Raw genomic sequence first — 27,986 nt, 5'->3', positions numbered from 1 at the left:
TAAGGCAAAATACCGAATTTATTCAGTTGATTTGACCAATCACATTGGACAAAAGGGTTTTATTTGCATAATATAAAAACATACTTTAAGTAAAACTACTTGCATACTTTACACAAATATATATATGAGAGATTCATGGAGGTATTTGATATAAAACATACATAGTATGCTATTTTAATGTACAAATGCTTAAAAGAAAATCGAGTTAGAAGAATTACAAAAGGAGCATCATCAATAATTTACAAAAGTTTTCATTTTTCTTAAAGGTCACATTCTCATCCTTTGGGATGTACCAAAATAATGTGGTTTACACAGTTTTATCCACATTCAGAACAACATGTTTTGAATGTCTTAAGCATAGCATGTACAGTACACAATGTTTCCATAGGAACACAAAAGAAACTCTCACTAGTGGCCTGCTCTCAGATGGCTTCTAATTCATCACTTAGCCATTTTTAAGACACTAGTCCAGCTTATTGCTACAATATTCAAGTTGTTCTATCACCCAAATTATAATAAATTCAATGTATACTAGAATTTACCAATAAAGACTCAAAGAGTTATATACATCAATATACACAACACAACTATTTCGAGTAAAATGAAGATTCCATACTTAAATAAGAACCGAGAACAGTGATTTTCAGGGACCCTATTATCCTTGTGACTGGTATTTTTACAATTTTGAGCAAAGTGCACAGTGAATGAAACAGTCAGCAGACACGATCCTTCTGTGAACGCTCAAACTCCTTCCTTGGAATCACATCACCTGAGAAATGAGAACCTTGAGGCCTGGTGCACACCAGATGGCTTCACGAGTCAAACACACAGGGGCCACTTGGAGGTACATTCGTGGGTCACGGGAGGTGACACTGCTCCTTCAAAAATGGTGCAATTCACTATACAGGGTCCCTGTGTGGAGGTGGCAGAACCAGCCTCCAGGAGATAAATGCTGTCTTAATTTAGAGAAACATGTCGTCCTTCAGCCATACTCAAGCGTTGGTGGCCCGCGAACAAGATTGAAGTAGCCGGCCAGAGCGCCGAGGTCTATGTAGAGAGAGCGCTGTCTCTTGAGCATCTCAGACTCCTCGGTGCTTCCCGTGCATGAGGAATCTGAAAAGGAAAATATAAAAAAAATAAGTTATGAGAAAACATACCAAATAATAAATAACTGTTCCTTCTGCAGAGAAATAAGTCCTTTGGGGCCCAATAAAACCAGCTGGGCACAATGGCTCACGCCTGTAATCCCAACACCTTGGGAGGCCAAGGTGGGCAGATCACGAGGTCAGGAGTTCAAGACCAGCCTGGTCAACATGGTGAAACCCGTTCTCTACTAAAATATAAAAATTAGCCGGGTGTGGTGGCGGGTGCCTGTAATTCCAGCTACTCAGGAGGCCGAGGCAGGAGAATCTTTTGAACCCAGGAGGGGGAGGTGGCAGTGAGCTGAGATAGTGCCATTGCACTCTGGCCTGGGCAACAGAGCAAGACTCCATCTCAAAAAAAAAAAAAAACAACATTACATAGACCAAAAAGTTCAAACAGGAGTCAATGGAGACAAGAAATTAGTTAGAAATCCTGGCATATTTTTCCAATAGTTAGATGGTCCTCTTTAAATACACAAAAGTCAGACAAGCAGCAAAGAAATATAAACAAGTATGCCAGGCTTGACATCTGGGTTTGGACCTAAATGGATTAAGAACGCTATAGATTTTTAATAAAAATGGAAAACCCTCTCCCTGCATATTCAATGCTCCTGGAATGCATACTGACTTTCCTAAGTGGAAAAAATTCACAACTAGCAAGATTTTAAGCAGAGGAAGATGGAAATGTAAATTGACTTCAAACTCAGTATTTTATCTGTGCAGGGCAGTGCTATGCTGTTTCCCTAACTCACTTGATGTGACTTAGGCCGGGCGTGGTGGCTCATGCCTTTAATCCTAGCACTTTGGGATGCCGAGGCGGGTGGATTGCCTGAGGTCAGGAGTTCAAGATCAGCCTGACCAACATTGTAAAACCCCTTCTCCACGAAAAGTACAAAAATTAGCCAGATATGGTGGCAAGCACCTGTAATCCCAGATACTCAGGAGGCTGAGGCAAGAGAATCGCTTGAACCTGGGAGGCGGAGGTTGCAGTGACCTAAGATCATGCCACTGCACTCCAACCTGGGTGACAGAGCAACTCCATCTCAAAAAGAAAGAAAGAAAGAAAGAAAAAGTGAATCAAGCAGAACACTTGACTTTACCAACAGCAAAGCTGTCATGTTCAACTTGTTTTCAAAGACCAGTGTTGCAAACAAGCAAGTCAGAGGCATCTTCCAATGACTATGCTACCTACACTCTCACTGAAAATCTATTATAATTTGGTGCTAAATTAGCCAATTTAAAAACAAAACATGTTTCTGTTCGTCTTCTTGCTGGAATTTCTCAAGCAAGGTATGGGACTCAAGAAGTCATTTCCTTTTTTTCCAAGTGCTTTCATGAACTACATCAGAGGTTTGATGTGGACCGAAAGAGAAGGGAAGCAAGGGTGTGGACACAGCAGGGTGTCCCTACCGGCAATGTTCTCAGGAAGTTCCAGCTCCTTCCTACTCAGCAGCCTCTTGCGCTCAAAGAGGGCAGAGTCCAGACTCTGACAGCGCGGCTGATCCTCTCTGGGCGGGTTCAGGGCCTCGTGTTTCAGCAGGTCTCCGGCTCTTGGGCGGTGATTGGGGTTTCTCTCCAGGGCAGCTTCTATCAGCTCTCTCATCCCCGGACTACAGTCATCTGCGATGTCTTCCAGTGGAGGCGCTTGCTTGTGGATCTAGCAATAAACCAGCTCTCTTAGCATCAAAAGTATGGCGATACACCCTCAACAGCAAAAGCACACTAGTAACAGGACTTAGAGGCTGGGCACTGTGGCTCACGCCTGTAATCTCAGCACTTTGAAAGGCCAAGGCGGGTGGATCACCTGAGGTCGGGAGTTCAAGACTAGCCTGACCAACATGGAGGAAACCCATCTGCACTAAAAATACAACATTAGCCGGGCATGGTGGCACATGCCAGCTATAGGTGGTACCTATAATCCCAGCTACTTGGGAGCCTGAGGCAGGAGAATCACTTAAACCCGGGAGGTGGAGGTTGTGGTGAGTTGAGATCGTGCCATTGCACTCCAGCCTGGGCAACAAGAGCGAAACTCTGTCTCAAAAAATAAATAAAGTAATAGGACCTAGAAAGGAATGAGTTTCCCACCACACGCCCTGCAACAAATGCAGTTCATGCCCTCAAACAAGCAAGCTTCCCTTTCATTTCTTTTATCTTTTCCTTTTGAGACAGGGTCTTGGCTCTGTCATCCAGGCTGGAGTGTCAGTGGCATGAACACAGTTCACTGTAGCCTTGAGTTCCTGGGCTCAAGTGATCCTCTGACCTCAGCCTCCCATGCAGCTGAAACCACACCATCATGCCTGGCCCCCTTTAATTTCTAAAGGATACGAGATTAAACCCATCTTCTGGTTTAATGTTCCAAAAGATAAGTGCTAGGTTTGAATGTCAGTGACAGCTTCCAATCAGCAGCCCAAAAGTCACTATGCAGTAACAGAGAAGTGTCTGCTTCTGAATTTATCAACAGTAAAATGGGAGTTGTCTGTTCCACTACAAGCCAGCCTGGTGTGAACATTCATAATCAAAACTGTTTTAAGTGTTCAAAGAGCATATACAACTTCCTTGGCTGAAATATTTATGCTACTCTGATGCTACTGAATAGTACTGCATTATTACACATACAGCGGAATAGCACAAATTATGCCCAATGCACATTTTAGTAAGTTCCCAATAAAATAGCTGTTTTCTTCGTAAGAATGAAGCTTGCTTCTACATGGGAAGAACTTTAGCTTACCTGTCATTTCACCACTGCCTCATTCAGATGGGGGTGGTATAGAGGGCAGAGCAGCCCCTCCCAGCCTTCGCCATGCATTAACTCACCCCCCTAGCCCTGGTTGACCCCCCCACTTACTATGTACAGGTAGGAGGGATAGGCTGAGCGAGGGTAGCGCTTCACCCAGGGCGGGGTGCCCGTCTGCATGTGGATGAGCGTGGCCCCCAGGCTGTAGATGTCTGCTTTTGTTGAATGGCCCCTGCATAGGATGACCTCTGGACTCATGTAAATCTGAAAAAGATGTGGGAAACATTCAGCTTCATTCCCCTCCTTTGTGTGGGGTTCCATTTCCCTAATCCAGTTCCAGAAATTGGCTCGTTCACCTTAAGCTAGGAGAATAATGTGGGCATTCCCCAGGGACCAGGCTGCTCTTGCTGGAAGTGTCCTTGCAGTCTGACAAAGAACACCTGGCCAGGCGCAGCGGCTCACGCCTGTAATCCCAGCACTTTGGGAGGCTGAGGTGGATGGATCATTTGAGGTCAGGAGTTCAAAACCAGCCTGGCCAGTATGGTGAAACCCCATCTCTACTAAAAATACAAAAATTACCCGGGCGTGGTGGTGGGTGCCTATAATCCCAGCTACTTGGAAGGCTGAGGCAGGAGAATCGTTTGAGCTTGGGAGGCGGAGGCTGCAGCAAGCCGGGATCATGATATTCCAGGCTGGGAGACAGAGTAAGACTCTGCCTCAAACAACAACAACAACAAAAGAATAAAAAAAACCCTTTTCTGGTTGATCAGGTGGCAAAGAGCCTGGAACCAGGAATCCATCTGGGACTCCCACTCATCAAAGTTCTGCAATCCACTGATCAGGTACAGCTAAGTTTTCTATTAAAACGCCATTCCTTTTACGGTTAAATGAGCTACAAATAGACTTCTTCATCTGTTTGTCATTACACTGCCAACCCTCTAAATATCTGCAGTGATAAAAGGTGAGAGAAGTCTATAGGGTATTAACACAAATTTCTTGAAAGGGAAAAACTTAAAAAAATGAAGTGTATGTTGTAAACGTGATCCTAAAGAGTCATTTTTATGAACCATCTGTTATTTTTACCTACCATGTGGCCCAGTGATTAAGTGTAGCCCTATTAACACTGCATGCGTTATATTTGGTTTCATGAGTCCATGCTGAATAAACAGGGCTGGTTTTAGAAACTGTTTCTCTAAGAAGTGTTTCTTTCTAAACTTAAGAAAGAAAGCGAGGTGGGGCGTGGTGGCTTATGTGTCTAATCTCAGCACTTTGGAGGGCCGAGGCAGGAAGATTGCCTGAGCCCAACCTGGAAAAGATGGAGACCCCCCCATCTCTACAAATTAATTATTTCCTAATTTAATTTTAAAAAGTTTTTAAAGGAACAGAGCACGCACTGGTGACCAGTGATCTGTATTTATGGCTGATGCGGACATACAGTAGTGAATATCCCAATTATCAATATTTTGCTCTAAACAGCTTGTACACTGCCAAGTGAATAAGAGAATGGAGGAGAGTGTTTCTGGAACACATTTCAGGGTAAGTAAGTAGAGAACTAGCTTACAAGAACTGGAGAAACTGCCCAGTCTCCCCCCAACCCTGCTCAACTCGTTCCTACAAGCCACTTCCGGGCGGGCTTCCTCTTGTTCTCAGCAAACAGGTTAAACTGAGCTCTGGTTCTAAGCTCTCCCTGCAGCAGAGCCAGAGGACTTTCTGGAAGGACTTTGCCACTAAGTTTATCACAAAGTTAAAAAAGTAACACACAACATTGTACCTATAGTCAATAATACCGTATTGTATGCTTGTTTTGTTTTGTTTTTTGAGATGGAGTCTGTCACCAGGCTGGAGTGCAGTGGTACAATCTCCGCTCACTGCAACCTTCGCCTCCCAGGTTCAAGTGATTCTCCTGCCTCAGCCTCCCGAGTAGCTGGGACTACAGGCACGTGCCACCACATCCAGCTAATTTTTTTGTATTTTTAGTAGAGACGGGTTTCACCATGTTGCCCAGGATGGTCTTGATCTCCTGACCTCATGATCCGCCCGCCTCAGCCTCCCAAAGTGCTGGGATTACAGGTGTGAGCCACCATGCCAGGCCTACTGTATTGTATACTTAAAAATTTGTTGGGAGGGTAGAGTTCATGCTAAGTGTTCTTACCACAATAAAATAAAAAAGAAAAAGATTCATCAGGATATTCCCAGACAAAAAAAATAAAGACAAAGAAAAAGAAAAAAAAAGAAAGAAAGAAATGCAGTGAGTTTCATTAACTGTCCATAGAGGATGCCTATCTTCTCTCCTGTACCCCCTCCTCCCTACCAATAAGGCAAGGAATAGGCTGAGGGCTCACTGTTGGCGTACCCACAGGGGCTGTGCCTAGAGGCTCTGCAGGTTCTACATGACTGCACGGCTAGGAAGCCTGCGGGGATGGAGCATCCATAAGCCTGTTGGCCTGGATGCTGCCCTTCAGGCAGAAACCCAGAGCTTCCCGGCTCAGAGCACTTGTTCCTCAAGCTCTACCAACTACCAGACAGATCAGGGAGGAGCAGGTAAGAGGTGCAAGCACTCGGCAGGCTGGCTGATTCGCAGGCATGAAACAGCCCCGGTGGGGCAACACAGGGTTCTCTGGGAGTTCTGCACCCTCAGGTCTGGGCACCGGAGCAAGAGAAGACCTTAATGTCAGCGATCAAACCCTTCAGCTCTCAACATGCTTATTAGAAAGGGAAAGACTGTGCGTGCGTGTATGTGCACGTGTGATGACTTCACGTTAACTTACAAAGGTAAGACCAAGCAGACTTAGAAGGGATTTTCAAAAAGGACCAAGTTCTACAAGTAATTCTAATTTGTTATTCACATAGTGAATTTGCATTCACTATGTATTCTTTGTACCACGTGACTCAAAAAGAGTCGATTCTGCATATGCTGGATTAACCTTGTGTGTGTATTACATGGTTACCACAGAATGCTCTGAATATGAATGCTTAGAGAGAAAGATCAAACGGGTGACCAGGGTTTGCATTTGCAGCTATGCTGCAGAAATCAGAAATTGTCTATGACTGTACAATAGCCACAGGATCAAGTTCTGACATCAAGCAAGTCTGCACAGTTGATTGACTAATTAGATCTCCTGGCTCTAAGTAGGAAGAGTAAAAGCAAGCTTCTTAAAAGGTTTCATTGGTGACTTCACAACTTTGCTCATTGTTAAACTTCAACTCGTGTGTGCTTTGCTACTAAGTATATCAGAAAGTTAAAAAATTAAGGCACAACATTGTACCTATAGTCAACAATAGCGTATTGTATACTTAAAAACTTGTTGAGAGGGTAGAGTTCATGCTAAGAGTTCATTTACTAAGCAGATAGTAAATGCAGGTTGATTAGAAGAGAGTTTATATTTATAACCCCCAAGGCTCAGTTTCACACTTCATAAAAAGCAATTTGCATTTGCCAAAAATAACTTGATCCAAATGCTACCCAGGAGTGAAATATGTTATTATCTCATATCCAAGCGTTCTGCTAGACGGCCCCAGAAGGAACACTTCTTTCTCCAATGTTGCAAAATGTTCGACTTCACCACATTGCCAGGAAAAGTATTTTCCATCTTTAATACCATAAATAGTTTGTTTCTCAAACTGGTTCCAGGAAAAAGGGTGGTGGAATATTACATATCTGAACTCCTGACTAATGCCAAATATGCTGAAACATTTTCCAAAGAAAACATATCGTAAGCATTAAGTCTCATTAGATCTCATACTTCGGTAAAGTATTCTTAAGATCTAGGGACTGAGCATTCTTGAAAAAAGATAAAACTACAGTTTTCCCTTCTGAATATTGTTCTGCTCAAAAACAGCTATCAAGAATCCTCTCTTGAGTATTTTCAATAATAACTTCAGTAATATCCACAAAAGCAAGGATTTCTTCTGCTGCGCTGGAGAGTCTGGGCTCCGAGAGAGTTGAGAAAGGGCTTATAGAATCCTGGGGTTTCTGCTTTGTTTTGTTTTTTTAGGACAGGGCCTTGTTCTATTGTCCTGGCTGTGGGTGCAGGGCTGTAATCACAGCTCACTGCAGCCTCATCCTGGGCTCAAGCAATCCTTCCACCTCAGCCTCCTAAGTAGCTGGGACTACAGGCATGCTCTATCATGCAATTTTTACAAAAAGTTGTTTTTTATTGTTTTTACTTGTTGTAGTGATGGGGTCTCGCTATGTTGCCTAGGCTGGAAGAATCTTGGTTTGAAAGGAAGGTAATTTTTTTGTTTTTGCTGCAATCCAGTTCAGTGCAACACGTATACTAGCTAGGCTAAGGGTTGGCATCTGATTGAACACCAAGACTGACCTAGTAACCTTGACATAGAGGTGCAGCCAAAGATCCCCTCTCTATTTCCTATGGGCACTTTCAGCAAAGAGAAGAGCATGGGGCTGAGTGGCTCAGGCAGTGAAGCTTCCCCCGGTAGTGGTAGTGTGGTAGTGACGAGGGCCCAAGGAGGCAGCTTTTACACCCATTTACACCTTACGTTCATCACAATCAACTGTGAACTAAACTGTTGTGCCTTTTCTTTTCTTCCTTCCTCCCCCCTCCCTCCCACTGTCCCTCTCTCTCTCTCTCTCTTTCTTTCTATTTCTTTCACAAAAGAGACGAAGTTTCACTATATTGCTCAGGCTTGTCTCGAACCCCCAGGCTCAGCACGGAGGCAGAGGTTGCAACGAGACAAGATCATGCCACTGCGCTGCAGCCTGGGAGACAGAGCAAGACTCTGTCTCAAAACAAACAAACAAAAAAACACACCCAACCTTGGCCTTCCAGAGGGTTGAGATTATAGGTGTGAGAACCCCATGCCCATCCCTAAACCGTTGCTCTTTTAACAATTCAGGTAATTTAAAGTAGGTCCTCCCACCAGAGAGTGGGGACCACTGGAGTACCACTAAGGCACGGTCCTCATTGCGTGGTCTGATGATTCCCTGTCGGTGCCCACAACAACCTGCCACATAGCAGATACTCAATGGACACTTGCTAATTGAATTAACTAGTCAGCCTATTGATGTGAATGTAACATATATTATTTGAAAGACCGTGAATGCATTTTTCAGAATCTCATTTAGAGTCAGCAAAGAAAAGCTTTTCTGGGTTGTTTTTGGCTTCACAGATGAGATAAACGAGAACTATTTTACATCTTTAAATAAGACACATTTATGCTCACTACTTGAGGTTTATTATAGGATTCCTAGGCTCAAAGAGAGGCTTTTAGAGTCCTCATAAATATGAATGACCATGATAATTAAGACTGTCATTGAGCCAAAACTCAGTGATATTGGTTATATCAGTAATATATATATACATATTTTTTTCATTCTACAAATATTTATTGAGTACCTACTATATGAATAAAATATGCCAAAAATTTCCATGACCTGGTGGTCATGACTCTGTTTTAGCAAGCAGGGACAGATAGTAAATTTTTTTTTATTGCATTTTAGATTTTGGGGTACATGTGAAGAACATGCAAGATTGTTGCATAGGTAACACACAGGGCAGTGTGATTTGCTGCCTTCCTCCCCATCACCTATATCTGGCATTTCTTATTTTAATAATGTGTGTAGTATTATATTTTTTAAAAGTTATGTAGCAGTTTGACCTTAGGCGTAGACTTAGAAAGAACTGAGTTCAGGCCGGGTGCAGTGGCCCAAGCCTGTAATCCCAGCACTTTGGGAAGCCAAGGCGGGCGGATCACCTGAGGTCAGGTGCTCAAGACCAGCCTAGGCAACATGGTGAAACCCCGTCTTTACTAAAAATACAAAAATTAGCCGGGCATGGTGGCGGGTGCCTATAATCCCAGCTACTCGGAGGCTGAGGCAGGAGAATCACTTGAACTTGAGAGGTGGAGGTTGCAGTGCACCGAGATTGCGCTACTGCACTTCAGCCTGGGCAACAGAGAGCAAAACTCTGTCTCAAAAAAAAAAAAAAAGAAAGAAAGAACTGGGTTCAAGTCCAGGGTCTGTCACTGAGTGACTTTGGACACTTGAATCTCTGCAAACTTATTTCCTTTATTGTCAAATGAGAATAGCAATAGTATCTGCTTACAATAATAGCATTTACAACAACTGGGTTGTTGTAAGAATTAAATAACATACTGCTTTTTAAGTCTAAGCTTATTATAAAGTTAACTATAATCTGTAATTATCATTAAAGCTGAACTCTGGGCCAGACACGAGGGCTCGCACCTACAGTCCTAGCACTTTGGGAGGCTGAGTCGAGCAGATCACTTGAGGCCAACAGTTCAAGACTAGCCTGGCCAATATAGTGAAACCCCCATCTCTACTGAAAACAAAAAAAATTAGCTGCGTGTGGTGGCACAGGCCTGTAATCTCAGCTACTCAGGAGGCTAAGAAGCGCTTGAAACCAGAAAGTGGAGATTGCAGAGAGCTGAGATCGTGGGCCACTGTACTCCAGCCTGGGCAACAGGGCAAGACTCTGTCTCAAAAAAACCAGAACCAAAACCACACAAAATAAAGCTGAACTGTGGATATGACCTATTTTGTGGGGCTTTTTTTTTTTTTTGGAAACAAGGTCTTGCTCTGTCACCCAGGCTGGAGTGTCCATGGCTCACTGCAGCCTTGAGCTCCTGGGCTCAAGCAATCCTCCCGCCTCAGCCTCCCAACCAGCTGGGACGACAGGCATGTACCATCACACCAAACCAATTTTTTTTATAAAGATGGGGTCTTGCTCTTATGCCTAAGCTGGTCTCAAAGTCCTGGACTCAACTGATCCTCCCACCTCAGCCTCCCAAAGGACTGGCATTATAAGCATGGGCCACCACACTTGGCCAATCTGATCTATTTTGACATTACTTTGCTTACAATTGTTCTATATTATGTATATCAAGGTGCATATTATATTATAAATCCTATTACGTATTATAAATAGCACAGCAAAAAACAAAATGAAAAATCATGCGCTAAACTTAGGACTTGGCATAGAGCAAGTGCTCGTAAAATGTGTTCCAAGGATAATAATGATTGAATGCAATGGTTTTCTTCCCCTTCTTTGCCCTTCTTTCCCACGGTAATTCTAGAACACTTTTTCCTTTTTACTCTTAATAAAATAGTAAGGATTTTCATGTGAATATAATTACCTCTGTTCCTCGGAGGTCCTTGGGAAAATAGACATCTTCAGTCATTTGAACACTTAGGCCAAAATCCACCAAAACAGCTTTTGTGGACATGAAAACAATGTTGCTAGCTAAAATAAGAGGAAATTTTTTTAAGATAAAATGTTTTATATACTCATAAGTCAAATGAAAACATTATCTAAAACAGTAATGAATCTCAAAGCAGAAAAGACTGAAATGCTTCCCCTCGTGAGACGGGTGTGTTATACTCAAAAGAGGAGAATGAATTTCAGAGTTTAGGTGAAAACCACTTCAGATCCATCAAGAATTCAGTCAATGTGGGTATGAATGATTATAGCCCTTAATAATGTTCAAGAACTTGACTTTCAAACTCCAAGATATAAGCACACTGTTGTCAAGCCACTTTTCTAAAACAGAGAACTCAAATACCCATTTTCTTTTTCCCCTAGTAAAAGCTGTGCCTCTCTAATTTAGTACTGGCTACTAATGGTTACGTTGGGTCTCTCCTGCCTACTTCCTCTTCATATCCGACCCCTAGAAAACAGTGAAAGTGTTTTTAATGGATTACTGTTTCATTGGTGTACAAAATGAAAAAGGGATTTGTTTCTCAAAAATATTTGTCTCTGTGTTTTTAGGTAAATTGCTGTTTTTCTTTTTCTTTTCTTTTTCTTTTTTTTTTTTTTGAATAGAGTTTGCTCCTGTCACCCAGGCTGCAGTGCAATGGTGTGATCTTAGCTCACTGCAACCTCCGCCTCCCAGATTCAAATGATTCTCCTGCCTTAGCTTCCCAAGTAGCTGGGATTAAAGGCATCCGACACCACACCCAGATAATTTTTTTTTTTTTTTTTGTATTTTTAGTAGAGATGGGGTTTCACCAGTTGGCCAGGCTGGTCTCCAACTCCTGACCTCAGGTGATCCACCCGCCTCAGCCTCCCAAAGTGCTGAGATTACAGGCGTGAGCCACTGCGCTGACCCTAAATTGTTATTTTAAAAGCCTTTTTAACAGGACAGTGCCTAATAGGTATGTAACTATAACCTTTCAACAACTGTTGAAAGTCATCTTTCCTTATGACTTCGAAAGCTCTAGCAACCTCGAATGATTCTAAGATACGTCTCTGGAGAAGGAAGATGGACGCTGTTCTGAGGGAGCTGTCCACCCCCCACCCATGGAGGGTCTTCAGATTACAGGAAGAAGCTTGTCTGTCTCCTGAATAGTCTCTGAGCCACGTCCAGAGATACTTACGTTTAATATCATGATGGATCACTTTCTTTGAGTGTAGAAAATCAAGTCCCTTGAGAACATGCTTTGTCACCCAAATAATTTCAAATTCTCTCATTGGTCCACAGCTCTCCAGTTTCTCCAGAACAGACCCTCCTTCGCCTGCTTCCATAAAGAGATGGACAGTTTCACCCCACAGGACCGCGCCGTACAACTCAGCAATGTTCTCATGCCGGAAGCACGCCTGGATTTCCACATCAGATGGCTTAAATTGATCTACTGGGATCTAGAACACAACAATATGAGTGAGATTCTTAACCCCAAAGTCATCTTAAAAATATATAATATAGGTCAATGCAAAAAACAAAAGGCAAATAAATGCCCTTAAGAATACTCCGCCCTGTATGAAAATGGACTGCCCAGTTACTATAATGTTCACCTCAGGTCTGCCTTTATCTATCAGTCAGCTTTAAGTATAAAATTCAGAACAAGAAAATAAAAACCAAAATAATGGGTTATTATTTTCATTTAGAGGTCAGAAATCCATCCAAGGTTTTAAAATTATGAATGAATCACAAAAGAGATAGATTCCCACCTGTTAGACAACGGTATCTATGGTACCTAGACTTTAGGTTGTATTTTTAATATTTCAGTTTATTGTGAGATGATATGAAGTGTTTGTTGCCACAGTTCATATTCTGCTATAGCAATGTATTTAAAAAAAGCACTGCGGCCATGCACAGTGGTTCATGCCTATAATCACAGCACTTTGTGAGGCCAACTTGAGGCCAGGAGTTTGAGACCAGCCTGGCCAACATGTCGAAACCCATTTCTACAAAAAATACAAAAATTAGCCAGGTGTTGGTGTTGCACACCTGTAATCCCAGCTACTCTCTTATTACAACGAGAGAAACCAGGACATAATATTAATTATGTATTTTATTTTTTGTTAAATCAAAAATGAGTGTATTTTATTTTATTGTACTTTAAAAAAATAATTAAAGCAAAACAGACATAGAAAAAAGTGTAAAAATGATGGGTCAAACTCAATGAATTATCAGATGAATATACAAATGTAACCTCCATCTAAATCAAAATGAAAAACCAGATGTCAGGCTGGGCATGGTGGCTCATGCCTGTAATCCCAGCACTTTGGGAGGCTGAGGCAGATGGATCACTTGAAGTCAGGAGTTCGAGACCAGCCTGGCCAACATGGTCAAACTTCGTCTCTACTAAAATACAAAAATTAGCTGGGCATGGTAGTGATTGCCTGTAATGCCAGCTACTTGGGAAGCTGAGGCAGGACAATCTCTTGAACCCAGGAGGTAGAGGTTGCAGTGAGCCAAAACCTTGCCACTGCACTCCAGCCTGGACAACAGAGCAAGATTCCATCTTAAAAAAAAAAAAAAAAAAAACCGGGATAGGGCCTTTTCAATCACTGATGTATTTAAATTCAGCCCTTAAATCTGCCTTCCTCAGAAGGCTACTCTTTCCCAGTTTCTGCCTCTACCTGGCCAGCTCCGCAGCTGGTGGAATAAAAGGAAAAGCACACAGAATTGCTCCTACTTTGCAGGATGGCTCTTCTCTACTTCTCTCCAAGAGTGATGATGTTATTTAACCAAATCAGTGCTTAAAAAAACAGTACTTTCCTTTTAATCATATAGATTAAAATCAACTATGCACCTAAAGAGAGATTTTGGGGCTGAATGGCGTAGCCCACAGAAAAACAAATGCTTTGAGGCAGTGCACCCTTGGATAAGATCCAATCAAAGGATAAAAATCTTTGATTGATGCAAATGGACAAACGAACAAAAGCCAGAATGCCAAAGACACAGTGTGTGTTATCCAGTTAGAAAACACATACCAGTTTACACGCCATTCTTTTCTTTGTCTTTATATCTTGTGCCAAGTACACCTTTCCAAAGGCTCCCCGAGGAATAAAATCAGAACCAATATTCCTGTAAGTCAGTTTCCAAGGGATCAGGAGAACATCAGAATCTATTTGGTAACGTCCATTTTGGGGAGTGATGACCTACAACAAAATAAAAATGTTACAGGGTGAGAACTTCAGTCAAATTGGCTTTTCCTAAGCCCCACCCATTAGGGAGCTGATTATTTTAGAAGCATTCTGATACACAGTTAGGAAATTAATGTCACTGTGGGTAATCCTACCAACTGTACAGAGACTGTAACTATATTTAGAGATTGAGGATGTCAGGGAAAGCATGTAACAGACACATACACCCCGTCAGACCTGGTCATATTTCCACCTACTCATGAGTAATTAATTGCCAAATAGAACTTTAAAAATTATTTATCTGAAAAAGCATGACTACTGCAATCAGAAGGCCGAAAATAAAGATTGCGTAAATATAAACCGTGCCTGCAGGTTGACTTGTTTCTATTAAAATGTGCGAACCTGTTAGTCTGCATAACTATTACTCACACATGATGCATACAGAGAAACAGCTGATTAATTGAAGATCATGGAAGATTTTGGAAAACCACGAGTTAAGCTAGAGCTATGAGTTGACAATGCTATGTAAATAAAGCGATGGCAGAATTACTTCTCTTCTACTTACTTAATATCTATTGTATACATTGTATCTATCACGTGCAAAATAGGTGCTAGGCACAGTGTTTGGTGCTACAGAGGCAGCCATGAATAAGAGATGGCTGACCCCTGACCTCCCAGGGTTCAGGCGCAAGCCGACTCTTAGAACTACAAGTTTTGAAACTAGTTGATTCAAAAATTAAGAGACAGCTGGGAGCAGTGGATAACGCCTTATAATACAAGCACACTGGGAGGCTGAGGCAGGTGGATCACTTGAGGCCAGGAGTTCAAGACCAGCCTAGGCAACATAGTGAGACCTCATCTCTACAGAAAAAAAATAAAATAAAAATACAATATAAATTTTAAAATAATAAAACAAAAATTAAGAGTTGTAATCTGATAGCAATGTGGGTTTCAAGGACATGTGCATTTGTCAAAACTCATAAAATTGGACATTTAATATCTGTGTATTTGACTATATATAAAGAATATTTCAATTTTTAATTTAAGACTGGCTCCACTGAGGATTTGAACCAGCAACCTTGCAGTTGCAGGCCTTATACTTTAACTACTGTGCTAACAGGCCACTTATTTCAATTTTTAAAAAGGAGAAAATTGGAAGAGAAAATAATTATAATTAAAACTAAAACAAAATAATATGGTGGTCCATGAAAAATGCGATCTGGAACGCATGCCTATAACATGTCTAAAGTGTTCTTTCAAGGGATAAATAGCCCCAATACCAGTTTTTCAATGTAATCAGTAATATTACGCCTTCTGATTCTGAATTCAGGAATTATGAAACTATCTTTTCTTTTCTTTTCTTTTTGAGATGGAGTCTTGCTCTGTCATCCAGGCTGGAGTGCAATGGCGCTATCTTGGCTCACTGCAACCTCTGCCTTCCAGGCTCGAGGTATTCTCTCACCTCAGCCTCCCAAGTAGCTTGTATTATAGGTGTGCACCACCATGCCCAGCAAAATTTTGCATTTTTAGTAGAGACAGGGTTTCACCATGTTGGCCAGGCTGGTCTAGAACACCTCACCTCAAGTGAGCCGCCTGCCTTGACCTCCCAAAGTGCTGGGATTACAGGTGTGAGCCATAGTGCCTGGCTCAGGAATTAGGAAACTATCAAAGGACCTTAACTTATTTCAAGTAACAGAAGAAGCTGAACAGCTAGGTGCAGTGGCCTATAATCCCAGCACTTTGGGAGGCTAAGTGAGGTGGGAAGATTGCTTGAGGCAAAAGTTCAAGACCAGCCTGGGTGACACAGTGAGACTGCCCTTTCTGTTGCATGTAAAATTTAAAAGAAGCAGCAGCAGCTGAAGAAGAATGTGACAAATCCCCAAATCTACTACATGGGAAGAGAATGAAATCCTGAGTCATCTGCAGATGCGTGGGACTTCTCTCTCAGGACACTGCTACAGAAATAGTTCTAGTAACTGTAAGGACCATTCATTCAACTCCACCACTGCTAATTTTAGCTACACATCCCACAAACAGATGGGTTAACTATTAGGGAATAAAGCAGAGACTAACTCTAATGCTTAGAAATATGAAGTCATTGAATTTCAAAACTCAGTATTTACTGAGTGCTTCTGCTGTGTGAGGCCCTGTGCGGGGGCCCAAGAACTAACATAATACGTGCAGATGGCGATCTTGCCTTGTTTGAAAGATGACTTCCTTTCAAGAAGTATGTCACCTCTGGTTGCTGGAGGCCTCTTTTGCAGCATGCTGAGAACATGATGGACTTAGTCCCTTTTCACACTCAGACAGAACCCTACGCACGATGCTCAACAGCACTTGCTTCTTTTCCCTTTCTTGTCATTAAATATTTACAGGCCTGATTTCACCGCACCCTCTAGTGAACCATCTCTGTGTTCAACTTACCTTCATGAAAGTTTCATCAACCTAAATTTGTTATAATCCAATTTGTCTTTTTGTTTGTTTTTGTTTTGAGATGGGGTCTGGCTCTGTTGTCCAGGCTGGAGTGCAGTGGCTGGAGGGGAGTGGCAGATCTCGGCTCACTGCAACCTCCACCTCCCGGGCTCAAGCAATTCTTGTGCGTCAGTCTCCCAAGTAGCTGGCGTTACAGGCATGCACCACCATGCCTAGCTAATTTTTGTATTTTTGGTAGGGACGGGGTTTCACCATGTTGGCCAGCTGGTCTCGAACTCGTGACCACCCCCCTCGGCCTCCCAAAGTGCTGGGATTACAGGTGTGAGCCACAGGTGCCTGGCCTATAACCCACTTTGAACCAGTGTCCAAGAGGACAAAAGATAATTTCAGGCATTTGTTGAGTGCTAACTACAGCACTGTGCTCAGTACTTCAATACATTATCTCATCAGTCTACGACAATAGTTTGAAGTTAACTGCTATTTTTATCTTCATTTCACAGATGAGGAAATTAACTTCAAGAGGTTAAGAAATATGCTAGTTAGTGCAGGCGTCAGGATTCAAACTCAGATCTGTCTGACTCTAAAGTCATATCTCCTAGTCTGGGTAAGAGCCTTTTATCTTCCAGAAGGCCATAATGAAAGCTGAGCTATGGTGAAACCCCAGTTATTAAATGCCGGGTTACAAAAATAACTCAGTTATTTATGTGTTTACATATTTTCTGAGCACACCTTAGCCTTCTCCTCTATAGATCAAATAATGCAAGTTCCTTCACGCCCATTCACCCCTATTTTATAACTTCTCACATACAGGACACCCTGCTCTCAACACCTGTGAGTCCTGCTAGGCTCCTTTCATGACTGGCCCTGAATTTCCAGTGTAATGTACAAGTCTTGACCAGTTCATAGCTCTCCAAACGCCTGGCTTTTGCCTAGCCCCAGATCTCCTGAATTAATATTTTTTTCTTTTTTGAGATGGAGTTTCACTCTTGTTACCCAGACTGGGGTGCAGTGGCACAATCTCAACTCACTGCAACCTCTGCCTCCCAGGTTCAAGAGATTCTCCTGCCTCAGCCTCCCTAGTAGCTGGGATTACAGGCGTGCGCCAACATGCCCGGCTAATTTTGTATTTTTAGTAGAGACGGGGTTTCTCCATGTTGGTCAGGCTGGTCTCGAACCCTACATTTAAATTTGAGATGGGTTTTTTTCTTCTTTCTAGCGGCCCTTATAAAAACAAAATGTTTTTTTAAAGACAGGGTCTTGCTCTGTCACCAAGGCTGGAGTGCAGTGGCACCATCATAGCTCACTGCAGCTTCAACCTCCCAGGCTGAAGCAATCCTCCCACCTCAGGCTCCCAAGTAGCTGGGACTAAATCACCTGGCTGATTTTTAATATTTTATAGAGATGAATGTCTCACTATGTTGCCCAGGCTGGTCTCAAATTCTTGGGTCCAAGTGATCCTCTGGCTTTAGCCTCCCAAAGTGTTGGGATTACAGGCCTGAGCCACCAGACCCAGCCCTATCAAACCATCTTAGGGAAGTCTATGCTGTTTATCTCTGTCAATTCTTCAACTTACCAAAATCATTTCTAAGGGCAGACATTATAAGCACACTTTCTATTTCGTCATTCAGATCACCATCATTTATACCAAATAACACTGGGCCCAGAAGCAACATTTGAGAAAAAATTTTTAAGTATTATAGTAAGAATAAATTCCACGAGTGACCTGTGTGATATGCTACTATGAAACAGACATGGTATTGATCTATATTCATGCAGACATATTATCCAGCACAAAAGCCAAGCGAGCTCTGTCCTATTCTGCTGATCACAACAAATGAATCCTCACATTCAAAATCAGCTCTAAGATAGACGCTGATACAAGCTTGAGTTCCCAGGGTCCTGCCAAGATGATGAGAAAATTTAATAGTACAATACATGAGAAGTGAACACAGCTGGAAATGTATGGGAAAGAAGAGAGAAGATCTGGGGAACATGGAATTTAAACAATTTCTGAAGGACTGTCATAAGGAAGGGGTGTAACAGTTGTATACAACAGTAACGCCCACAATGGCTTGCATTTATTAAACACTCACTATGTGTAACGAGGTCATGTGTTCATTAATTGCTCCAAATATCAACCCTATAGAGTGTTATGATGTTATCCATTTTATGGTTGAGTAAACTGAGGCAAAGGGGGTGAAATGACCAGCCCAAGGTCACACAGCTAATCCATTTCGAGCTGAACTACATAAGCCAGGTACTTTAATTCAGGGCCCATCATCTTCACCACTGCTCATCACAGGTAGTTTTTTTTTAATGGCCAAAAAGTAGGGCTTGCACTAAATGGTCAGAGATGAAAATTTTGGTTCTATATAAGGAAGAAAACTTTCTTACAATCAGGACTGGACAAAGAGGAAATTCTGTGTCCCAGTGTGTGATGAGCACCCTGTCACAGTAGATTTTCAAGAGCAGACCAAAATGTTCTACGAATTATTGGAGATGATGAACAGGGTGATTTGAGTCCCAGACAGAGGGCTGGACCTCAAGTATCTTTAAGGCTTTTCAACTCCAAGGTCACGACTCCATGACTAAACCCTAAGGAACATCTTAAGCATCCTATACTTATAGCTATAAAGTTGTAAAAAAAAGGAGGTGAAGGTTTTCTGGTCCTTCATTTCCATAAAACCACCAAAGACTTGAGTGTATGAAACCCATTTTAGATTATTTGTTCCCAGACCCGGTTATGAATCAGCGTAGATGAGAAATAACATGTGGCACTCTTACGCAGAGCATTTCCCAGGTTAATCTCCTAAAGCATCTCCCCCAGGTCTTGCTGGATGTTGGTGGGATCTTTAACAAATATTATTTTTAGTAAAATCACACACACATACAATCACTAAACATGCCTATGCTTCAGGATACTTTTGTAATTCCTGGTTCTGCACTCTAAGTAACTGCATGGTGTTGTGGTTGTGGGCTGCCTGACACATCAGGTCTCTACGACTCTGGGTCTCTGCACATGCTGTTCTCTCCATCTGGAGCCCTCACCACGTCATCTAGCTGACTCCAACTCAATGCTTCAGACCTTAGCTTAGGCATCAATCCCTCTTGGAAGGCGGTGCTGACATTCTCCTTCCTTCTTCCACACTCATGGCTATGTAAGGTGCCCTGCCTATGCATTGCCAGAGCAAACAGCATGCAGGTGCTCTGGGAGGCAGCACACTCTACCACAAATGCCCATTCAACTGCATTCTGCATGCACCAGGCAGTAAACTCCCAGAGGCACAGACTGTTCCATACTATCTCTAGGACCTGACACACTGTATATAGATGTCCCAGCTATGTCTAGCAAATGAAAGAGTAAATTGTTGAAAGTTTCCCCATCCCTATGTGGATATATCATATAGATGGATTTTACCTAGGAACCAATCTGTGTAGTAGGTAATCAGCTGCTATTTTTCTAAAGCTGAGAGACAGAGAGCAGCAAATGAAGCCCAGTCAAGTAAAGTTTTGGTAGGGTAGAGGGTAGAAGATGATGGGAACAGAAAGGTCTCAAGCACTGATGACTCGAAGTAGAACACAGTGTGAGGATGAAAGGGAGTCGAAAGCAAGCCTTGCCTCCTTTACCATCCTGACTGAAGTGACTGTGATCAGAGATGACAGTCCCCATTCCTAGGCTATCATTTATGAAGCATGGAGCTCTGAGGGGTTACCTAGCAATGTAGTCCATCTTTAAGGTCAGTGGCAGGAAAGTCAGCTGCAGCACCCCAGAGCCATTGCCCACTAGGTCGATTTGCCTAGTGAGGCCATGTGTAAGATCCACTGGATTTTAAGGTCCTCCTCTTATTCTATTCTGTTTTTTAGTCTTCTTGTTTTATAAGTTATATTCTTGATCATTTTTAAAATAAAAATCTTTTTAAAGTTTTTCAAGATCCCTGCCTTTACTTATTTGTTTATTCTTAAACTTTGTCCTGGCCTGGCACAGTGGTTCACACCTGTAATCACCGCATTTTGGGAGACTGAGATGGGCAGATCACCTGAGGTCAGGAGTTCCAGACCAGCCTGGCCAACATGGTGAAACCCGTTTCTACTAAAAATACAAAAATTGGCTGGGCGTGGTGGCAAGCGCCTGTAATCCCAACTACTCGGGAGGCTGAGGCAGGAGAATTGCTTGAACCCAGGAGGCGGAGGTTGCAGTGAGCCAAGATCACACCAGTGCACTTCAGCCTGGGTAACAGAGCGAGACTGTCTCAAAAAAAAAAAAAAATTCTCCTTAATTATGTACTTCTTCATTTAAAGAGCACAGGACCCATGGCAGGTAATGACAACATTTTACGCAAACCTTTTGCTGTTACAATTTTACCCCTCCTCTTAATGTCTTAGCCTCTCTCTTTTTTAGGATTAACTTTTCTGGCCCCACTCCTAAAAGACTTCAGAAGGCTATTTCTTTGTATTTCTTCTAATTTTCCTGAATTCCTTTCTGTACATTCCCAGGTAGGCTAGGGGAATAGCCAAATATCTTTGCACGTTTTTGCACATTTACAAGCAAGAATAATTTGTTTTTTCTGCATATTTTCATTTAAAATACTCATTTTTATAGAAGGAGGATTTTAAAATTTTTAATACCCATTTTAACAAATAAATATGCTAAAAATGAGAGAAATACGCAATTATATTTCTCAATATAGACATCTATATTACTTTGAACCCGAGTTCTCCAACTATCCTTTAGTCGGAAAATCAGATATGGCTTCTAGTTAATTACTTTTCATTTATAAAAGGAAGAAATATTCTGATAGTAAAGTACTTAGTCAACTATTAAATAGAACTTGGTAGATCCAGACCAAAGCAGTCACACAACAATGCAAAATGTAACCTTGCCCCATGGTGAGCTATGGTTGAATACGACCGGCTTCTGACAAAACAATTCACTGCATAGCTGACCTAAATTACTGTGTTGTTTCTAACCAAATGAATGTGGTATACAAAAAACCAAAATAATTAAGTACTTTGGACTCTGTGCTCATTCAGCACCGACCTTCCCCCACGTTAGCCATTTTGCCATTTAGATACACCAAAAGAAAGAGCGTCACTTTCATCAATAAGCATCTTTTGCAAGTTACCACCTACTCCTTGGCAAATTATTCTTTTTTAAAAAATTAGGTTACCTTTAGCCAGCACCTGTGTTCACCCCTGACATACTAAAAGCCTGACAGAATCCCAGGCACACCTAAACACATCACCTGATCCACTCTTATGGCAACAAAATGTTGCCACAATATTTTGCATGATTTACATACTTGGGATGACTAAGCAATTATATCATTTGCCATTCATACTTTGCCAATTAAAGAGAGTGAATCTGTGGATAGCTATTTACTGCCTACATATTGCTTTTTGCAAGAAATGAATTAATAACATTTCGAGATGTGACAAAAAAGGAACAAATAATTCAGCCTTCAAGAAGATTAATTAACGACAAAGTATTTATTCCCCTCTCAGACGAAGGAATCTCCTTAGGCCTTTCTTTTCTGTACAACTGATGAATAAACTTTCTAACGAACTGTTAAATTAAAATACATTCTGATTTTTTGGTGGTGTTGTTGAGACAGAGTCTCACTCAGTTACCCAGGCTGGAGTGTATTAGTGCAGATCTCGGCTCACCACAACCTTCCTCTCCTGGGTTCAAGTGATTCTCCTGCCTCAGCCTCTAAAGTAGCTGGGATTACAGGTGCCTGCCACCACGCCTGGCTAATTTTGTATTTTTAGTAGAGATGGTTTTTCACCATGTTGGCCAGGCTGTTCTCAAATTCCTGACCTCAATTGATCTACCCACCTTGGCCTCCCAAAGCATGGGGATTACAGGTGTGAGCCACTGCACCCGGCCAAAACACATTCTTCTTAATTACCTATTTGTAGAAATACTACCAAAATATGATCAAGATTCTTTAAATAGAACTTTTAATGAAGACTTTTTTTGCATCTTTAACATGGAGGTACTTCTTAGCGATGATTACATATTTTTAAGCCATACCTGGCAGCCCATCTAAACCAAGTTCAGACACCACTCTGCATGAAATGAAGCTGCAGGAGGAAAGCTGAGCACACAGCACTCAACTGATTGGAAAGAAACATACCATGTTTAATAAAATTCCAGATTCTTGTGGCCGCTGTCCATAAAAATGCTTTGCAGTGTTGGATATATGGTTTGCAAAAGCAAGCAAATCCTCCACGGTTCCATATCTGACTGATGACAACCATGGGACCTCTTTGCCACTAAGCAGCAGAGACTCAGAAAGCTCATCATTTTGATTGCCGTCTTGACACACGGTCATTAGACTGGGTTCATAAACTGCTGGCTCTTCACTTGCATAAAGGTTTTCCATAATGTCTATTACATCAGACACATTTAAGTGTTTAATTAATAAATCAATCTCTTCTTTATTGTCACTTCCAGTGCTCATGTACTCCATTACTGTTGTACTTTCTGGAGAGTCTAGAAAAGAAAACACAAATACTTAGCTTACGATATTTGTATTTGCATTCAAGACCAGCAGGAAACTGACATACGAGGATTGGCAACAGGATTTTATATGCTTTTTATTTTAGAAAACGATGGTTCTGTGTCAACTGTGTGTGTGAATTCAAGTTGACCGTGCAGAGTTGAAAGGGACCCAAGATAACCTTTAATCCAGCTCACTTTGCAGAGGGGAAACCTGAGATCCAGAGAGCTTACTCTTACTCACAGAGTCAGTGGTATCACCTACAGCCAACTTTCACTAAACGTACGCATGAATCAAGAGCAGCTGGGGAATCTTTGAATTCCCCTCAGGCTTCCGGCTCCTTAGGGCTTCCAACCTTACACAACCCAGCTATTCCCCCAAAGTGGCACCCTCCCTGCAAGAATTGCTATGACTTTTTTAAGCGTCCGGTGACTTTAAAGAACTACTTCGCTAAGTGCAGGGACTAACTTGGCAAATAAAACTCAGGCCCTGAAAGCTAGAAGCTGGTAAAATGGATTTCAATCTAAGCAAATTTGATGGCAATAGGTCAAGTTTCAAGAATTATTCTTATGCAAATGAGTTAAACAGCTCTTTGGAAGAAGGACAGGGAGCCTTGTTCTCCCAGTGATGAACGTAAGATGATGATACATTTAACCTGTGATTCAGCTGTCCTCCCTTTAAGACTAAAATTCTTTAATAGTGCAAGGCAAACATCTTGAGGGACCCAGAAGACTAATATCTGGATAAATGGCCCTTGAGAAGCTGTGACTAGTAGAAAGAAGCCAGGCAAGTCAAATCCAACATGAGCAAGGCCAAGTGACTGTATTAACCAAAATTGCATTTCAGTTCTTCTATACAAATCAGCTGCCACACTTAGAGATCTGTAGACGAGAAAAAGAAAGTAAAGCAAGGGTAAAAAGTGACGCTGTTACTCAGGATTTTAGAACAACTCCGTTCTGAAGGAGAAAAGATAAAAGGCTATAAGAGGTCTAAGAGAATTTCAAAGCACACTGATCTACTTAAAACATTGCTGGCACTCCCGAAAGCACAGCCTCTCTTTGAAAGGTATTTCAAGTTCTTAAAAACACAAGCCTTTAACAAACAAGACACTCAGGGCTAAAGCCACGCACCTCTGATCAACCTGGAGCTTCAGTTCAAAGCTCAGGAAATGCTCCACTGCAGAACCACCTGCACGCATGACCCAGCCATCTGCCTCTCAGTGAATTTTATTTTAAAAATTTGCACTCAATCTGCAAGTTAGTGTCAACATTAACTTACTTGATGGTCATTTTCTGACATATAAATCGTGTCTAAGGAAAGTGGTCTAGCACCTGGCAATCCGACATTCCTCTGGTCTCAGAATGCTTGGAATCAAATCTCATCGCCTCCCTCTCCCCCCCACACCCCCATTTATTGCTTGCATGACATTAAGCAAGTCTCTTAACCTCTCTTGACCTCAATTTTCCCCATCTGTGAAATGGAAGTCATAAAAGCACCTACTTCATGAGGTGGTGGTGAGGTTTAAAAGAGCTCAAGCTCAGAAAGCGCTCAGTGCAGGGTCAGGGGCATGGTAAATAAGCTGTGTCATTTTTAGCTGTTTTATATGCATGAGAGAGAAAAGTACTGAGTCAGATATTGCGTTAGCCTCCTTTCTTATCTGCAAATGAGACTATCTATTCCCCTGGCTTCTTCAAGTAAGAAGATAGCATCTAAAACAAGACACAAAGAGAAAAAAAAGGCAGAAACCTATGAAATGCTTTGATGTCTGTTATCACCACAGTGAAATCTAGAGTGAGGAGGCAGCTTCCCCTCCCGAGATCTTCTACATCCTCGAGGGAGATTGTGATTCAGGTTCTTGGAGTCTACTGAGTTAGGAAAGGAACTTCTTAGGTTAATGGAGGAACATTGACTTCGGTTTTACTGAGCTGTTTAGCTGCAGTTTCTGCTTGTCGAATTTAATGGAAACAGAGAAGTTAAAACAAAAACAGCCAAATTTGGGGCCTCCTCAGGTTGAAAGGATCCAAGTCTCTTGGATTATTTAGCAAATGGATGACTTGACAGAAAAGAAAAATGTTGTCAGTACTAACATGACTCAAGAAAGAAACAGGAAAAAAGTCCACACAGTTCAAATTCACTCAGCTGATCCGGAAAGACAAATTCTAGAGGATTTTTTTTTTTTTTTTTTTTTTTAGTAGTAGTAGTAATATTCTTTTCTTCTTTATTCTTTTGTTTTTTTTTTTTTTATGGGGGGGGGTGTTCCTGTGAAAACTGGAAATTCTAAATGACAAATCCTAAAAGAGCTATAACACAAGGTTTTGGTTTTTAAATCCTGCAAAGTCTCAAGCATTTATATGTAAAACCCAAGAGCTTACACACAGATCCACACCCCTAAACTGAAGGTTGCCAGGAACGGGGAGAGGGAGGGAAGCAGGACCGGGAGGTGGAGGAGTGTCTGACGCTGAGACTTTTCTCAGTGCCTGTATTAATTCCTTAGCAACACAGGGCTCCTGTCACGCAAATCTGTGCTCCACAGAAACCCTGCTGACCAGTCCGCCTGCTAACTGCTCCTGCAAAAAGCCTGCGCACTTTCCAGTCTTAATTAAGCACACATATGCTAATAGTTTATGGGTTATTCATGATCCGTACCCATCTAGAGAAAGTCCGGATTGTGAAGGTATTCTAGTTTGGCAGACATTTAGTATAAGATGATTTTCCCCCTAACACAGTTTATAATAAAAGACTTCATCAAATTCCTGCTTCCTAATCGAACAGAAAATTATGCCAACTTTTGGAATTGGAGAGATGTGCAAATACAGTCAAAAGTAGTTACACTGAATTATTTCAGAAATCAGCAATAAAATCGTGAGGAAATTCTGTTCCTAAACATTAACGTAATACTCTTGGCTGCTTCCATATACACAAACAAAATTTGAGTGTTTCCTGGCAAGTGTGAATGAAAATGGCCAATGTACCAGCATATGCTTCTGCCTAACAAAGAATGACTAGTCCTTGTGTTATTTCCCAACCAAAATATTTTTTTAGGCCGGGTGCAATGGCTCACACCTGTAATCCAGCACTTTGGAGGCCAAGGAGGGTGGATCACCTGAGGTCAGGAGTTCAAGACCAGCCTGACCAACAAGGTGAAATTGTCTCTACTAAAAATACAAAAATTAGCCGGGTGTGGCCGCGGGCGCCTCTAATCCCAGCTACTGGGGATGCTGAGAGAGGAGAATCACTTGAACCCGGGAGGCGGAGGTTGCAGTGAACAGAGATCCGGCCATTGCACTCCAGCCTGGGCGACAAGAGCAAAACTCTGTATATGTATATATATTCCTGTCAAAATAGGGCACATCTATGATTATGTTTTTGTTCTCAAAAAGCCCTGGAATGATGTCTTTCAGGCATTTAGAAGAAAGGACCGCCACTCTGCTTCAAAACCTCTAGATGCCTCAACGTGCCCATTTTCCTTATATGACAAAGTGCACGCAAACCTCAATCCTTCGGAGAGAGTTGGGGGCGTCAGCTGGAAGTGGATTACACTCCCTTGGCAAAAACGACTCGGGCCACAGGTATGTAAAGCAACTGCAAGAGCCTTTCTTTCCCTGTTTTTATCAAGGGCAGCCTTTTCTCTTGTCTTCCCAAAGGTGAAATAGATAAGCATCGCAAAGTTTTTTTCACTCTTAAAGGCAGCCGGTGGCCTTCCCCTGTTAACTCTGGAGACAATCCCTGTGCTCCCCAAGTGTCCTTCTCCGCCCAGAGCTAGAAAAATTTCAGAGTCCTGATCAAGCTTTATCTCTCGAAAACAACTTCAGTGAAAACAACTTCTTTTTTCTCCTAGTATTCTTTCTTAGACCAAAAGCCCAGCATGCGTGTTCTGCGACGACTTCTTATAGTCATGGGATACAGTCCAGGTTACAAACTTGAATTTAGTTTCAGCCCTTCACAAGTCTCGGCTCCGCCACCCCACACTCCCACTCCCTTCCTCCCGGTTCTCTCTCCCTTTAGTCAAGGGAGGCTAAAAAGCTTGCAAATTATCAAAGCACCCATCATTTGGGAGGGTCGCGTCCTGCAGCCTCCGAGCTGCACTCACCGGGTATCCGGCAGGTAGAGTGAGGCCGTCCCAGCGGCGTCGGCGACGGGAGGCTCAGTGACAGCGGGTCCCTGCTTCCCCGCGCACTGCCCAGACCAGCACTGCCCTGGCGCTGCGGATCCGGGAAGGAGGAGGAAGAGGGAGGAGTCGCGAGTCTGCACCCAGTGAGAGCCTTGCGCAAGGTGCTTTCCAGCTGTGCCTGGTGCAGCCGGAGACCCGCGAGCGCAGCTGTGGACACACCCCCACCCCTTCCCACGCCAGAATTCCCCTCTGCTGGGGGCACCCTCCATTTCTGCATGGGAATCCCCGGGCACTCATTCGTGATGCGACCCGAAAGACACGCCCGAAACCCCCAACCCTGAGTTACCTGCGGCCTCGGTGCTCCCACGCCTGCCGAGCGCTCCAGCCGCGGCCCCCCGACGGTTCGGTGCGCAGCTGGCTGCAGGCCCGTGGGAGCCGGGCACGCCGGGCCACGGGGATCCGGCGGCGGCGGCGGCAGAAGCAGGAGCCAGGGCGCTGGACCCCAGAGCGTGGCGCGCCGTCCGGAGCGGCGCGGACTAGTGAGCCCCGCGTCGCCAGCGCGCCCAGACCTCCCTGCTCTGCCCCTGACTCATGGCGTCTGAGCCGGCCCAGGGGCGGCGCAGCGGACGCCAGCCACCGCCTCCCCGACTTTTCCATTTCCCCTTTCTCTCCGTAAACAGAAAGAGAAGGCCAGATTGAAGGGGAAGCCAGAGC

The 27,986-nt window shown here is 42.8% G+C and overlaps 1 protein-coding gene across 5 annotated transcripts; it reads right to left on the bottom strand.

Moving 5' to 3' along the window:
• On the bottom strand, window positions 1–27,970 carry MAP3K8 (mitogen-activated protein kinase kinase kinase 8). 5 transcript variants are annotated; one of them, XM_032270296.1, is made up of 9 exons: window positions 27,619–27,958; window positions 27,255–27,363; window positions 22,796–23,155; window positions 14,073–14,240; window positions 12,233–12,494; window positions 10,993–11,099; window positions 3,988–4,140; window positions 2,553–2,799; window positions 1–1,113 (listed from the first exon to the last, which is right to left on the bottom strand). In XM_032270296.1, the coding sequence occupies exons 3-9, from the start codon at window positions 23,129–23,131 to the stop codon at window positions 983–985; spliced, it is 1,404 nt and encodes a 467-aa protein (XP_032126187.1). In that variant the 5' UTR covers window positions 23,132–23,155; window positions 27,255–27,363; window positions 27,619–27,958; the 3' UTR covers window positions 1–982. The 5 variants fall into 5 exon arrangements, with proteins under 5 accessions (XP_032126187.1, XP_032126184.1, XP_032126185.1 ...); XM_032270293.1 differs by having other exon boundaries at window positions 22,796–23,154; window positions 27,252–27,363; window positions 27,619–27,957; XM_032270294.1 differs by lacking the exon at window positions 27,255–27,363 and having other exon boundaries at window positions 22,796–23,154; window positions 27,619–27,970.
• Window positions 27,971–27,986: the final 16 nt, after the last annotated feature.

This window comes from Sapajus apella, unplaced genomic scaffold (genome assembly GCF_009761245.1).
Source record: "Sapajus apella isolate SASKATOON/1434 unplaced genomic scaffold, GSC_monkey_1.0 scaffold207, whole genome shotgun sequence".
NCBI lineage: Eukaryota > Metazoa > Chordata > Mammalia > Primates > Cebidae > Sapajus > Sapajus apella.
The sequence above is the reverse complement of the archived record's forward strand: the minus strand, read 5'-3'. Positions and strand labels throughout refer to the sequence as shown.